Source organism: Panthera leo, chromosome F3, assembly GCF_018350215.1.
Source record: "Panthera leo isolate Ple1 chromosome F3, P.leo_Ple1_pat1.1, whole genome shotgun sequence".
In the NCBI taxonomy this organism is placed as follows: domain Eukaryota; kingdom Metazoa; phylum Chordata; class Mammalia; order Carnivora; family Felidae; genus Panthera; species Panthera leo.
The window spans coordinates 43,618,089-43,633,523 of record NC_056696.1 but is presented as its reverse complement, the minus strand read 5'-3'; the positions used below and the strand labels follow the sequence as shown (position 1 = coordinate 43,633,523).

The window sequence follows — 15,435 nt, the reverse complement described above, 5'->3', positions numbered from 1 at the left end:
TCATGCTCTGTCTCTCTCTGTCTCAAAAATGAATAAACGTTAAAAAAAAAATTAAAAAAAAAATCCCATAACTGGGGCACCTTGGGTGGCTCAGTCAGTTAAGGGTCTGACCCTTGGTTTCAGCTCAGGTCATGCTCTCACAGTTTGTGGGTTGGAGTCCTGTGTCATGCTCTGCGCTGACAGCGTGGAGCCTGCTGGGGATCCTCTTTCCCTCTCTGACCCTCCCCAGATTGCTCTCACTCTGTCAAAATAAATAACAAAAATTAAAATTAAAAAAAAATAAAAAAAAATCCCATTCCTGTCATTTTAGTGGTGTTCTAGGAGAGAACAAAAACGGATCTATGTGTTCATCCTCATTAACTGTTTAACTTTCATCACTTAAAAAAAATGTTTATCGGGGCGCCTGGGTGGCTCAGTCGGTTGAGCGACCGACTTCGGCTCAGGTCATCATCTCACAGTTCGTGAGTTTGAGCCCCGTGTCGGGCTCTGTGCTGACAGCTCGGAGCCTGGAGCCTGCTTCGGATTCTGCGTCTCCCTCTCTCTCTCTGCTCCTCCCCTGCTCACACGCTGTCGCTCTCTAAAAAATAAATAAAGTTTTTTAAAAATTGTTTTTTAAAATCTTTATTTTTGAGAGAGGTGTGTGAGTGAGCAAGGGAGGGGCAGGCTCAAACCCAGGAACTGATGAACTCATGAACCCATGAACCATGAGATCATGACCTGAGCAGCAGTTGGATGCTTAAGTGACTAAGCCACCCAGGCGCCCAACTCAGTTTTAAGGAACATTTTCCTATCCTAACTTGAATCCTCTCTCGACACCATTTAAACTTTCATTCTCTCCCAGTTGTCCTTAGAATTGGATGTTTGAGTAAAATACGTACTTTCACATGTAGCTGACTGTGATTTAGGAAGAGTTCATGTTATCCTCATATTTAAGATTTTAAGTAGCAGGAAACAAACAAAATGATCACTTTCCTCAGCAGATCAAAAATAGAGATGAGACATACACATATGCAAATTGTGAAATTATGTATGTTAAATTATGTAGAAGCTTTGTGATGGCAGTATTGTTTGTAATACCAAAAGACTGCCAAAAACCTAAAGGCCTATCAATAGAGGACTTGTTAAAGAAAACATACCAATCCATATGGTGGCATATTTATACAGTTAAAAAGAATGGGGCAGATCTTTATATTTTGGTACAGGAGGGCCTGGAAGGGCAGAATAGAGTAAGTATACTGTGCTATCATCTGGGTTTTTTTTTTTTTTTTTAATTTTTTTTAACGTTTATTTATTATTGAGAGACAGAGAGACACAGAATGTGAGCAGGGGAGGGGCAGAGAGACAGGGAGACACAGAATCCGAAGCAGGCTCCAGGCTCCGAGCTGTCAGCGCAGAGCCCGACGCGGGGCTCGAACTCACAAACTGCGAGATCATGACCTGAGATGAAGTTGGTCACCCAACCAACTGAGCCACCCAGGCGCCCCCATCTGAGTTTAAAGACACATACCTACACCTCCAAGAGGGCTACCTCCTGGGAGGGGAACTAAGTGACTAGGAGACAGGCTAGAGGAAAGACTTAGTTTTCCCTTGTATAACCTTTGTAGCATTTGAATTTATACTACAGGCTTATATTACTTATTTTTTAAAATTTTAATGTTTATTTTTGAGAGAGAGAGAGAGAGAGAGAGTCGGGGAGGGGCAGAGAGAGAGGGAGACACAAAATCTGAAGCAGGCTCCAGGCTCTGAGCTGTCAGCACAGGGCCTGATGCAAGGCTCGAACTCACACACTGTGTGAGATCATGACCTGAGCAGAAGTCGTAAGTTTAACCGACTGAGCCACTGAGGCGCCCCATTCTTTTAAAAATAAAGTACTGACAGGGGCGCCTGGGTGGCTCAGTTGGTTGAGTGTCTGACTCCTGGTTTGGGCTTAGATCATGATCTCACAGTTTCGTGGGTTCAAGCCCCGAGTCAGGCTCTGTACTGGCAGCATGGAGCCTGCTTGAGATTCTCTCTCTCTTCCCCTCTCTGCCCCTCCCCAATTTGCCCTGTCTCTGTCTCTCTCAAAATAATAAATAAACTTAAAAATAAAATAAACTACTAATGAATAGTTTTTTAAAGAATGAACTCCATGGCCTTTACCTAACATAATGCTCTCCCTCACGACTTCCACCTTTCCAAATGTTACTTCTTTAAGATAGTTATTAATTCCCAAATCCCTTTCTGGACAACTCTAGCCTGAGTACTCTCTTATCTGATCCTCTTTGTTAGAAACTATTGTGCGTGGAGGAATGCCTGGGTGGCCCAGCCCGTTGAATGTCTGACTTCAGCTCAGGTCATGATCTCAGAGTATGTGAGTTTCAACCCCGCATAGGGCTCACTGCTCTCAGTGCAGAACCTGCTTTTAATTCTCTGTGCCCCCCTCTCTCTGCCCCTCCCCTGCTCGTATTCTCTGTCTCTCAAAAGTGAAGAAACATTAAAAAAAAAAATGAAATGATTGTATGTGGCAAAATTTCACACACTGATTTGCTACCTCGCTGCTGCTGCTTCTTTGAAGTAGTATCAGCCATCTTGTGTTAAACGTTCCGTTTTGTATTTTCATTTGTGTTTTACTGAGTCTTTTAGAGGTTGCATGGGGGTCTTGCAAAAAATGAGGAGTGGCTGGTGGAGAATATGTAAGTAAAAGGGAAGGAGCGCAAAAGAGTCTGAGGCTCTCTCCAGACCTGTAGTCCTTCACACCCACCTACCAAGCAGAGATTCATGTGAACCAGTGACCCCTTTTCATAAAATACTAAAAGCCCCCTCACATTTTAACATTGAATTAACCCAATTATCATGACATCACTCTGCTAAGAGCCCTTGCACTCAAGGGATGAGAGGTTGGGAGACAGAAGCAAACATTTTGAAGCAAGATCAACAAGCCTAGACCCTTATTTCATAGATCCCAAGACAAGACGCTGGAGGCATTCAAACTCAAACTCAAGTCTCCTCTTAAATGCAGTTGAACTACACGATCCAGCAGAGGTCTGGCCTGGGTGAAAGAGGGGGATCTTTGCACAGCAAGAAAGACAGGAAAACTCTGTGCCTGGAGAAGAGGGGAAGAGAAAGCAGGAGGTGAAAAGGAGGTGATTGTGAAGTTTTGTCTCCTCTGTAATTGTGTCCAGGGCTCTGTGGCAGTCTGTGGCAATAAAAGTCTCTATTAGCAGAAGCCAAGTTGAGATAATCAGAACTGGTTTGGAACTGCAAACCTCAACTTCCCCTAACCCAGCCCAGTCCCTTTACTTCCAGAAACCAATGGACTTCGGTTTAAAGCTCTTTAACGACCCTTTCACATCCCCCTTTTCCACACCTGGAGAGAAAGAGGGCGCAATATAAACAAGAACCGTTTCCCTATTTTTAGGGTATTTTCAGTCGATTCCCCAGTATCTACTGTATCCGGAAAGTGAGAACCGTTTAGGGTAGCCATGGAGACATCGTTGGCCTCAGTCTTGTTTCCTTCCTTCTCTCTGCTATTGAAATGTTTTGCTCTGATTTCACGAAGACACCCCACTTCTGCTGACGCGGGATTCTGCAGCCTCCTCTCTCTCCTATCTATGCAGGGCGCGGGAACCCGTTTTGAAACGAGGAGAGCGTGTGCACACAAAAACGGGCGAGGTTCCACCGGGAGTCAGCCCCGTCCACGGTCTCCAGGTTTCGGAGCCCGCCCCCGCCCAGACTACAAATCCCAGGAGATCCCGCGCAGGGCCTGCGCGCTCCAGTGATCCTTCCCTCACTCTGCCGGAGAGTGGAGATAAAGGTTCCGTTAGCGGCGCACTGCGGGTTGGTTTGTTTTCAACGGCGGTGACGGAGGTCGGAAGCCCGGCCGACTGCAGGCGGGGGCGTCAGGGGGTGGATTCCTCCTCCCCGAAGCACTGGGGGGCGGGGAGGAGGGAAGCGGGGCCGGCGGGCCGGGGACCGAGCCGCCAGGACAGAACGGGCCGGGGCGATGGAGGGCGACGGGGTGCCGTGGGCGAGCGAGCCCGTCTCGGGTCCCGGCCCGGGCGGCGGCGGAATGATCCGCGAGCTGTGCCGGGGCTTCGGCCGCTACCGCCGCTACCTGGGCCGGCTGCGGCAGAACCTGCGCGAAACCCAGAAGTTCTTCCGCGACATCAAGTGCTCCCACAACCACAGTTGTCCCTCCTCCCCCACGGGCGACGACGGCGGGGCCGAGCGCGGCCCTGCCGGCGACGTCGCCGAGACCGGGCTGCAGGCGGGTAAGGAGGGCAGCCGCGGCGGAGGCAGGGCTGGAGGAGCAAGTCGGAGGGCGGACCGCACCCCTGTCCCTGCAAAACAAGCCGGGAAGGGGCGCGAAGTGGGAGAGGGGCGGCGTGGCCGGGTCCCCGGGCCTGGGCCGGCCGGATCCGCGAGGCCGTGGGCGGGCATCCCCCGGGGCGGGGGTGGGCGAGGGGCGCTCGGAGGCCGGCGGGAGTGCCAGGAGCGCGCTCCCGCACAACCGGCCGTGCGCAGGGGCGGGGAGTGGGGGTGGGAGGGGGTGGGCGGCTGAGGTCGGAGACCCGCCTAGGGATGGAGGAGTGTGGACGCCCGGAGGAAGGGCAGCAGGCAGGGTGCCCCAGGAGCCCGAGGAGTCCAGGGAACTGTAGTGGATTGTGTATGTGTGTGTGGTGTATGTGTGTGTGCTTACGTGAAATGCTTTTGCACGAAAACTGTGAAGAAGTAAGGAGTGTACTGTAAATGGGGCTGGGGTCGCTAAAGGAAATCCCTATCTGACGTGCCAGGGTGCCTGAGGGGTTGCTCGTGCTTATGGCGAAGAAGTTGGGGAAGAGATCGGGTTGTTGTTTGGTCCTGAGACTTCGTGACTTGATTCTCCCTGGGATGTGCTAGAGTCCCTAAAGCACTTAAAATCGTGCAGGGCCTTTGATCTTTCCCAATTTCTTGCTTCCTCTTCAACTGTTTTTTGGTGGCGATCCGGAGGGTTTGTTAAGTAGCGCGTCTAATTAGGAAATAGGTGGGAAGGGAGAAGGGACTGGCATCCCATGTGGACAGGTACCCTGGGGACAGCACAGCAAGTAAGACAGTGGGTTTAATTTAGTGATTCTCAAACTTAAGTGTGTACTCAAACCAAATTAGCCTTAAAAATGTCTCATGCTCTACCCCACAGATGGGGACGGTCTCTTGGGTGGGTCCTGAGAATCTAAACATAAAACGCTGCCGGGATTCTGTTGCAAGTGGTCTACAGACACACCTGTGGAAGCACAAATGTAGATGCTAATAGCGAATTTGAACATGAGGCTCAGACCAGAATGAATTGTTGAGCTCTTCAGAGTTTGTGCGTTGGGTTCTGTGTTTCCGAAGTTGCCATGTTTCATATCCTCCAGTTGTCTGAGACTCCAGAAATGGCGATGAAAGAAAGTAAGATAATAAGAATCTGATCTGGTCCTAAATAATATTCTTCCCCTTAGTGAGCTTGGAAGTAATACAACGGGGAGGAAAGCACGGTAGCTTTTCTGGAGTGGTGGTTTGACATCGTCAGCCCAGAGATTTGCCGTTCTGAAAATGGACCTATAGAGGCTGTCAGAAAATTGGCAAGAAGGGCTAATGTTTTCAGAGATGATCCTCAGAATGTGTACTTTAACCCTCTCCCATAGCAGTGCTTTCCAGCAGCTTTCCTGCTCCCAGGTTTTTCTTAGAGCTTACCTAAAAGAGTCCTCTGTCGCTGTTATTTGATAACAATTGTTTATTTTAGAATCACTACCGAAGGAGAGAAAAAAACCATCAGGGAGTAGATTCATCGCAGAGAGATGGAGGTTTTCAAGGCACCTTGACAGGCTCTTGTTTTTATTCTTTAAAAAGCCAAGTTAAGAAAGACAAACGTACCCTTTGAATTTTGCCTCACTGGCTTTTCTAGTTGACTGCACCACGAACTAATCTTTGCGTACTGTATTTTTTTCAAAAAATTTTTAATGTTTATTTCTGAGACAGAGAGAGACAGAACACGAACAGGGGAGGGGCAGAGAAAGAGGGAGACGCAGAATCCGAAGCAGGCTCCAGGCTCCGAGCTGTCAGCACAGAGCCCGACGCGGGGCTTGAACTCACAAACTGTGAGATTGTGACCTGAGCCAAAGTCAGTCGCTCAACCGACTGAACCACCCAGGCGCCTCTTTGCATATTGTATTTAACTCTCTTCACCCTCTGGAGTCTATTCATCTGAAACAAAAACCAGGGTATGGTGCAGATGACTGGACTGGGAACAGTTTGGTTTTGTTCCAGAAAGTGCTCCCATTCCCATCCCTATGGAGAGTTTTATCGTTGGAGGTGAAAATGAGCATCAGGGAAGATCAGTGAGGTGGCACCTAACTCTGTATGTTTTGGGAATGGCCATTTTCCCAGTTGTTTAGGTAATTGTGTTAGAAAGTAGACTTAAAACCTTACTCCTTAAAAAGACAGCTAGCTCTTGTGTCCTCCTTTTATGGGCTATCGTTACAAGGTCAAGTCCACTCAGAGACTGTCTCAACTTTCTTTTGTGAATGTTGGTTTCTGAATAGGAACTTGGAATATCAAGAGAAGGAACACTGAACATTTTTTTCTTTTTTTAATTTACTTTATTTCACCCATCCCTCCACCCACCTCCCCTCTGGCAACCACCGGTTCTGTTTTTCTCTCTCTCTCTTTTTTTTTTTTTTTTTGCTTATTTTTTGTTTGTTTGTTTGTTTCTTAAATTCCACACATGAGTGAAAGGAACACTCAATTTGTAACTTAACAAACCTCTGGAAGGTTTTAATCATCATTTCAGAGTGGAAGTGTGCTTTTAGTTAGGATGTAGTGTTGTATTTGAGCAACTGAAGATCATCTAGTAACTCTAAATTTTTATTATTTCACTTTTAAATCACAGGGGAGATGGGAAGAATGCCAAAATACTGCTTTCTTATTAATTTTAACAGTTTTGTATTTATTGGGGGGTAGCAGGTTAGAGGGTTATGTAATGGACATGATATTTCAGAAGCTAAAACGTAGGTGGGATTGAACTCTTAAAATAGGAATAGCTTGGCCCATACAGAGCAAACAGAATTGCAAGTGAAATTTCTTTGATTCCATTCCTCCCCTGCTGCCCAAATCATTGGCCTTCTTTTCACTTAAGTCTAGGGGATGAGAGTCCTTTTATCTGTTGACTTTCCTCTGTCAGAGGCTTTAGAAGTAACGACATGAAGGCTTTGAGAACTTCTTTGAAAAAAGGCAGAATGGAGTGTCACAAAGTAGCAGGGGGAAATTTTTCGTGTTTTGTGATCCAAAGAGTGCTTCGCTGTTGCAACATATCATAGAGGTATGAATTTTAAGAAATTGGAATGACTCAAATGTGTCTGGTTGGAATGCCCTCTTCTGTGCCGCATTCCTCCAGTCCTGCTTCCGCATCACCGCTGTGCTGTGTCAGTTTCCTCGTTGTTGGAGCCGCTGGTTACAACAGCGGTGCTCGCCTCTAGGGTTGTTGGGAGTTAATGCACGTGTTCAGAACGGTGCCTTATAAGGTGTTGTGTAAGTATTAGCTGTTATTATTCAATAAACATTTAGTACTTACCTCTAGGCTTGTTGGGAGTTAATATATGTTAATAGTTGTGTTTAGAACAGTGCCTGGCACCTTGCTGTGTATGTGTTCCACAGTAATATTATTCAATTATTATTCAATAAACATTTAAGTACCTGGGGAACAAAGAATCAGATAAAGATATTGGCATTGGCCTTAGGTTAGTGGGAATCAGTCTTTCCCTTCTATACTTTTCTCCTGAGAAAGAAAAAAAAGAATTGTAATTATTATCATTACGGTGCACCTGTTATTTGTTTATGCTGGATGAGGGATGAAAAGGGCTAGGAGTCCTGAAGTCAGTCCTCTAGAAAGGTACAGCCTATCTTCAGCCATATACATATGCAACGCCCAAAGCAGAAAAATGGCACAAAGGTAAGGTATGGCTGGATTATAGGCATTTTATGTGAGTTACAATTCTTAGATTTAAAAAAAAAATTTTTTTTTAACGTTTATTCATTCGAGAGAGAGAGAGAGAGAGAGAGAGCGCAAGCGGGAGAGGAGCAGAGAGAGAGGGAGTCGCAGGATCTGAAGCAGGCTCCAGGCTCTGGGCTGTCAGCACGGAGCCTGATATGGGCCTCGAACCCATGAACCACAAGATCGTGACCTGAGCTGAAGTCGGACGCTTAACTGGCTGAGCCACCCAGGCGCCCCCCAGTTCTTAGATTTTTATAGCTCTTTGCCTTTGGTTAGCGAACAGCTTAGTTTCTTCAACATTCTTCTCCCTCTTTTTTTCACACCTCGTATAAACTGGCTGCCAGTATTTAAAAGAAGAGGAAAAGCACTACGTATTTATTTGAAATAGACATTTTTCTTGGACTCCTTAGACAGAAGTTGGTATAGGTAGTAAAGTTCAAGTGGCAGAGTGACATCTGGGAAAGAGACAGAAAATTGGGCGAGAGGAGATTCCTTATAGCCTAGTTTCATGTGGCTGCCTCCTTCGTGGGGCTGAGCGGCGGGGAGAAGTCGGGTTGTGGGGTGAAACAGTGAGAGACGGGGACAGGGGTGTGCTTTCCAGTAGTTTTCCCTGGTCTGTTTTAGAAGAGCTGCCTCAGCTTTTCAGTACATCCTCAGCAGACATGGTGTTGTAATTGTGGTTCTTACTTATTACTTTTATTAGCCCAAGTGTAATGAAAACTTTCACTTTCTCTCACAAGTTTCTTCCTAGATGGAGGCATCACATAGTGGTCGAGAAGCAGGTACCAGCATTTCCATCAGACCTGGTTTCCTATTGTAGTTCAGCCTCCGATTCACTGTGTGACTTGGGCTTTGAGTCTTGGTTTCTTCATATGTAAAATGGTAGTGATATAAAATGCTGTCTATTGTATGAGTCCATCTATGGGAAATGCCCAGAATAGGCCAGTCTGTAAAGATGGGAAGTATAGTGTGATTGCCAGTGGGTGAGGAGAGAGGAGGATTGAGTGACTGCTAACGGGTATGGGATTTGTTTTTGAAGAATGAAAATGTTCTGGAACTAGATAGTGGTGATGGGTGCACAGCTTTGTGAATATGCTAAAAATACTGAATTATACCCTCTAAAGGGGTGAATTCGTACAAATACATACACACATAAAATGGGAGTGGTCATGTCTACCTCCCAAAGTTGTTGTGACAACTAGAGATAAATACTCTAAAGCACTTAGCACAGTCATATGGTTCGTGTTAAATCTACACGGCTGTTTGTGTGTACGTATGTAGTTTGAGCTGGAGCCGGATTCAACCCCGCGTCTCTACCTACACTCCCAGTCAGTTCTGCTTCTGTGACTCGTCCCTTACTCTTCCGACCTGCCCGTGAGAATATAAAATGCACCCTGGCAGTGGAGAGATTTTGTTCTACATGAGTCATAACCCAGGCTCCGTAGCTTGCCATGGAGCTATAATTGACTTCAGTGGGAGACCTTATCTGATTGAATTGAGTGTAATGTGACCCTACCTCCTCTAGCCTCGTATTCCAGTTTCCAGCCCCTGACATTTAGGGTCCCAGGCTCCAGTTTGCTGATTTTGCTACCTCCGGTTCCCTGGGGGGAGCCTGGGAAGAAGTGGCTTCTCCCAAACACAGTAATAACTCTTTGCACCTTTTCCCTCTACAGCCTTTCCCTTCCTAAGCTTCCTTTCCTAGGGTAATCTGTTTCCCATGGCACAGGGCAGCTCACTATTAGAAAGGGTCGGATAATTCTGCCTGCCTTTAAAAGAAAAGACATGATTACCTTCACGATTCGCAATATGTGTAGTTTAGTCTTAACTGTCATTACTGATTTCAGTATACTTAGCTCTTCAGCCTTGCAAGTGGTTTTTTAATGTTTATGTATTTTTGAGAGAGAGAGAGAGCGTGCATGAGCAAGGCGGGTGGGGGGGGAGGCAGGTTGGTGGTGCAGAGAGAGAGGGAGACACAGAATCCGAATAGGCTCCAGGCTCTGAGCTGTCAGCACAGAGCCCGATGCGGGGCTCCAACTCGTGAACCTCGAGATCATGACCTGTCGGACCAGTCGGACGCCCAACTGACTGAGCCACCCAAGCGCCCTGCAAGTGGTTTTTAAAGAAAGCATGGATTTAAACAAAAATCCATTCTGGTCTTTAAATTTTGTTTTGCTCTGTCTGCTTTCCCAGCACCTCCTCTTTCTTAATGCTTTTATTCTCTGTCTCACTTCCTGCATTAAACGTACTTCTCAAAAACAATCTTTTGAAAATAAAACCTCAAAACATATGTTGTCGAAGTAAAGGGGAATATGAATTTCCCCTTGTACCTGTTGCTCAATTCCTGTAGACTCTGGACATACAGAACATGTTCTGTTTGCTTCTGGGATTGCTACAGGTATCTTTGTTTTATCCCGTTTACTAGATTGGGGGGTAAAGACTGTGTTTTATTCATGTTTGTACCCCCTGCAAAGCCCGCCATAATGCTTTATATATAACAGGCAGATAAATACCTGTTAAATATTTCCCCGGATGGTAGATATTGGAATGCTGCTTTTTCCACTTCAGAAGGGCATTTCCCACACCCTCCCCACCCCCCATGAAAGACAGGGATTTTTGTCGATTTGCCCACATTTTACTAGCCGGGCCCCTAGAAAAGAACAGTGATGCGTTTGAGACATGACTGATGAGGCTAGGTTGCATTCTGTGCTGATACTCAAATGATTTTCATGCCCCAAAGATGGAGTTGCATACAGTCCCAGTAGGCCAGAGCTTCACCATGATAAGGGAAGTAAATCCTCAATATTCATTCACTCAACAAATCTTTATTAACGCCTGACTCAGTACTGGGCACAGGACATACAATGGTGAACCACAGACCCACTAATTGATGCTGTTTCAAGTTGACGTTATGCAAGGAGGGATTAGTGTTTCCTCGCGTTCCCTCCAGAGGATTTTCTACAAATTGGTTACCTACTTAACTATTAGCTGTCTGTGAGGGCTTGGGCTAAGGCGTATGGGAAGTTGTAAGATTAAACGACATTGACAGAAAAAGGAGTTGAGATGCTTTGCTAATTCTGACAGAGTTCAGGATAATTAGCCCCGACCTGCCTTTGATGGAGTAATTATAATTGTGTTGTTTGTGTGGCTCAAAAGCAGAATGCATTGGGGCGCCTGGGTGGCTCAGTCGGTTGAGCGTCTGACTTTTGATCCCAGCTCAGGTCTTGATCTCAGGGTCGTGAGTTCAAGCTCCACATTAGGCTCTGCGCTGGGCATGAAGCCTACTTAAAACAACAACAACAACAACAAAAAAAAAAACCAGTGCATTGGCGAAAGTTATCGTTAGAGCGTCTTTTGCCTTCATATCTTTTCTCAGACTTCCTCAGAGGGAAGCCAGCGTGAAGAATACGAGGTACGTGGGTACATGAGGTTCTCTCCACATGTGTCAAGACCTAATGGGAATTTGCTCCTTAACGTCTCATAGGAAAATAGTTCATCTCTAAGGATGAAGGCTTCTGCTTCTTCTGTGGTCCAGGGAGTCTGATGGTGTTGTTCCTAGCAAGGGTACAGAGGGTGAGTCCATGTGGAAGATGCAGTTTTTCTTTCTGGATTCTCTCAGAGGTCTGACCGGAGTCCCCTGAAGGATTTCTAGTCTAAGTATAGGCCACCCGATGCTTGAAAATTGATTTAATTCTTTGCCAAAAGGAGAATCGATGTAGCAGCGGTGGAGATGTGTGCCCCTTGCTTAGAGCCATCAGTCAGCCTCTCTGGGAAAGTCCCCTTCTAGATGGTACTCCCAAGTCCAAACCCAAACTCTCTGAAGGAAAGTTGGTCAGAGCATGGGGACTCATTAGTATGGCCTGTGGGCCCCTGGCTGAAGTGCCCATCACGTGTGGTGCCTTTTTGTGTCCTCTTTAGCAGGTGGCGTGAATGGTTTGGACCGACTCCCCGGCCTTGTGCCATGCGCTGTGGGAAGCTTTAGACCACAACTCTCTTTGGAGTTGGGCTTTGTAACGTGCTTCCGTTCCCTGGGGTGGTGTTCGCTGGGCAGGAAGATGGGAAATAGGACTTGAGGATTGTTTTGCTTTTCACTTGTCTAACTAGTCATGCCTCAAAGCTGTCCTGAGGAATGATGATAGGTTATGTACCCGTAACAGCTTTTGATTAAACACACACACACTCACAAAACACACTTGCTTTATTTATTATTTTTTATTTATTTATTTTTTGATTTATTTGTTTATTTATTTATTTTAATTTATGAAATTTATTGTCAGATTGGTTTCCATACGATACCCGGTGCTCATCCCAATTTTTAAATTTATTTTTGAGGAGACAGAGACAGAACGTGAGCAGGGGAGGGGCAGAGAGAGGGGGAGACAGAATCTGAAGCAGGCTCCAGGCTCTGAGCTGTCAGCACACAACCCGATGCAGGGCTCGAACTCACGAACCGTGAGATCATGACCTGAGCTGAAGTCGGATGCTTAACCGAATGAGCCACCCAGGTGCCCCACCTCTTTTTATTTTTCAATGTTTTATTTACTTTTTGAGAGAGAGAGCGCAAGCTGGGGAGGGGCACAGAGCGAGGAGCGGGATAGAGGATCCAAAGCTGGCTCTGACAGCACAGAGCCGGATGCAGGGCTGGAACTCACGAACCATGAGATCATGACCCGAGCCAAAGTTGGACGCTCAACTGACTGAGCCACCCAGGTGCCCCTCACTTCTTTTTTAAAGGTGCTTTTATCCCTTTTCTTTATTCAAATGTAAAGAAAAAGAACAAAACAGTCCAACTTCAGCTTCATCAGATTAAGAACTTTAGTGCCTTATTTATGCTGGACATATTTTATAGCTTAGTGTTTTTTACCCTTTCCATTCTATATATGGGGAGAGAATTACATTTCCCAGGGGTTTTTTTTTTTTTGTTTTTTTTTAAATCAAGCCAAACTTTCCAGAGCAAAGACTAAGGCCCTGTCATAAATGCAGCTAGATTCAAGACTAATTTGAATAAAAGCTCACTCTTCATTTAAATTAGAGGGACAGTATCTGAACCAATATGGAGTTGATTTTTTAAAGAATATTCTGTACAGCATACCCTAGCCTTAACTTTTAATATTTTGGAGATATGCAGGGGTGAGGAGGAATGTGTGGGGAGGGAGACCGGCCAGGAGGAGAGAAGACATTCTTATTCTTTCAGCATACAACACCCCACTGGGGGATCCCCATCTCTCCTGATTGAGAAACTGGCCTGCTCGGCTGCCTCTCGTTCCGTGGGCAGAAATGGAGTGGTTCTGTGGCTCAAACTTGGAAGAGAGTTTGTAACTGTGGGACACAAGTGGTTACAGAAGAAGGACACCTGTACTCCAGAAGAGGTGGAGAGGTGGTCCCTACTGCCGAGCAATCAGAAGGGACCCCTGCAGGCAGTGCAAGGTCATGCCTCTTTGTGCGGCTCTTGTTCAGTGAACTGGATGGTTACCCGTAACTTTCAGAGGTGTGTCCTATCCTGGAGCGTCTTTGTCGGTACTGCTTAGTCTTGAGGATTTCGGTTCTAAATCTGATCCTGCACAGCTTACTTAGATTAATGCCTTGAACTCCCCTGACTCAGGGCAAAAGTAAGGGATAGTGAAAAAACTGTTACTGCTTCAATTCTGTTATTTCTGTATTTGATGTGTGTGTGTGTGTGTGTGTGTGTGTGTGTGTGTGTGTGTGTTTTGCCTATTGGGTGGTTGTTGCTGTTGTTGTTGTTTTTCTGGTAAAATTCTGTCTCTCCATCTCCTTCCTGTGAGATCCAGAGCTGGATACAGTTCGCTAGGTATCCTTCTGGCCCATTTAAACAAAATTACTTTGAAATAATTTTAAATTTACATAAATGTTGCCGGAACAGTACAAAGAGCTTCTTGTACCCACTTTGTACAGATTCCCCAGTTGTTAAAGTATTGCTTTTGTGTTTGCTCATGTTCTCTTTCTCCCTCACTCTCTTTCTCTATTGTATCTACTCTTTGTCTGAACCTTTTGAAAGCAAACTGTAGACAGGTTGTTTTCTCTCCTCTAACACTCCAGTGTGCCGTTCTCCCAGCCAAGGACGTGCTTAGCGTGTAACTCCTCAAGTCAGGAAGTTAACTGACTCAGCGCTACCATCCAGCGCTCAGACCTCGCCCGCGGTTTGCCAACTGTCCCAAGAACCACGCTTTTTGTTTCTGATTCAGGATCCTATCCAGGAACACGTATTGCATTAGTTGTCGTGTCCCTTGAGACTCCCTCAACGTGGAACAGTTCCTCGACCTTTCCTTGGCATTTATGTCGACAGGTTTAAAGAGTAGGTTTTATATTCTATAGGATGACCCTCAACCAGGATCTGTTTTGTCCTCATGACTAGACTCTGGTCCTGAGCTTTTAGAAGGACGGGGCGTGGAAACGATGGAATGTGCATCGCGTCAGGGGTACCTGATGTCAGCCCCCCATATCTGGAGATGTTAAGCTTGGTTACTGGTCATGTTGGTGTCCTCTGGGTCTTTCCACCTTAAAGTCACCATTTTTTTTTTTTCCCCTTTGCAGTTGGTTAGTCTTTTGCGGGAGGTGTTCTAAGATTTCGCTGAGAATCTTGTTTCTGAAAACATCTCCCTCCACCGGACCTTAGCATGCACTGACAGCTCCCTCCTGCCACGGTGCTGGTGTGTGTGTGTGTGTGTGTGTGTGTGTGTGTGTGTGTGTGTGGTTTTCACAGCCGTCATCCCTTCTGGCCATCATCCCTTCTGTATTTTGTAGTTGGTATTCTTGTAGTAAGGGAGAGTTTTCCTTTTCTTTTTTTGCTTAGCTGTTTACATCAGTGTGGACTTGGACTTGGGAATTTTTTTTTTCAATAGATTATGATCTCTTATCATTTAAGAGATTTTTTTATGCCTAATTGACCTTGATTTGGTCAGTGAACCCCGCCCCCTCCCCCCTCTCCCCCCCCCCTCCCCCTTCCCTTTGAGCTGGTTCCTGTGTCCTTTTGACTCATTCCCACCATGGACTCATTCTTGATGATTACTAGGTGTGGGAGGCTGGCTCCCAAATGACAGAAGCTAAGCCCTCTGTGAAGCTTGGGGTTGGCCTCCTTGGAGGAACTGCTTCCATCTCTGCATCCCATAAATTGCAGCTTTAGCTGCCTGCTGCCTGTCCCTTCCCTCTGCAGGGTGACAGCCTCAGGAGCAGTTTTGCCCAGAGGGAAACTTGTCAACAGGCTGCTAAGTGTGGGCTCTTCATTTCACAGCTCCCAGGGAATACAAGCTTCTGGGGGGATGCCATCTCCCTCTTCCCAGGTGCCAGGACAATCTACTTCTTAAAAGTGGTTAGAGTGACACCTGGGTGGCTCAGTCAGTTAACTGTCCGACTTTGGCTCAGGTCATGATCTCATGGCTCATGAGCTCAAGACCCACATCTGGCTCTCTGCTGACAGGTTGGAGCCTGGAGCC

At 46.3% G+C, this 15,435-nt stretch overlaps 1 protein-coding gene across 2 annotated transcripts in view; it reads left to right on the top strand.

The window, feature by feature from the left end:
* Positions 1 to 3,822: 3,822 nt before the first annotated feature.
* The window catches only part of DSTYK (dual serine/threonine and tyrosine protein kinase), a 48,895-nt gene continuing 37,282 nt past the window's right edge, over positions 3,823 to 15,435 (top strand). For both annotated transcript variants that reach the window (XM_042924495.1, XM_042924496.1), the window contains exon 1: positions 3,823 to 4,250. In XM_042924495.1, coding sequence (XP_042780429.1) covers positions 3,983 to 4,250 — 268 coding nt within the window. In that variant the 5' untranslated portion in view covers positions 3,823 to 3,982. The remainder of the gene's footprint in view (positions 4,251 to 15,435) is intronic.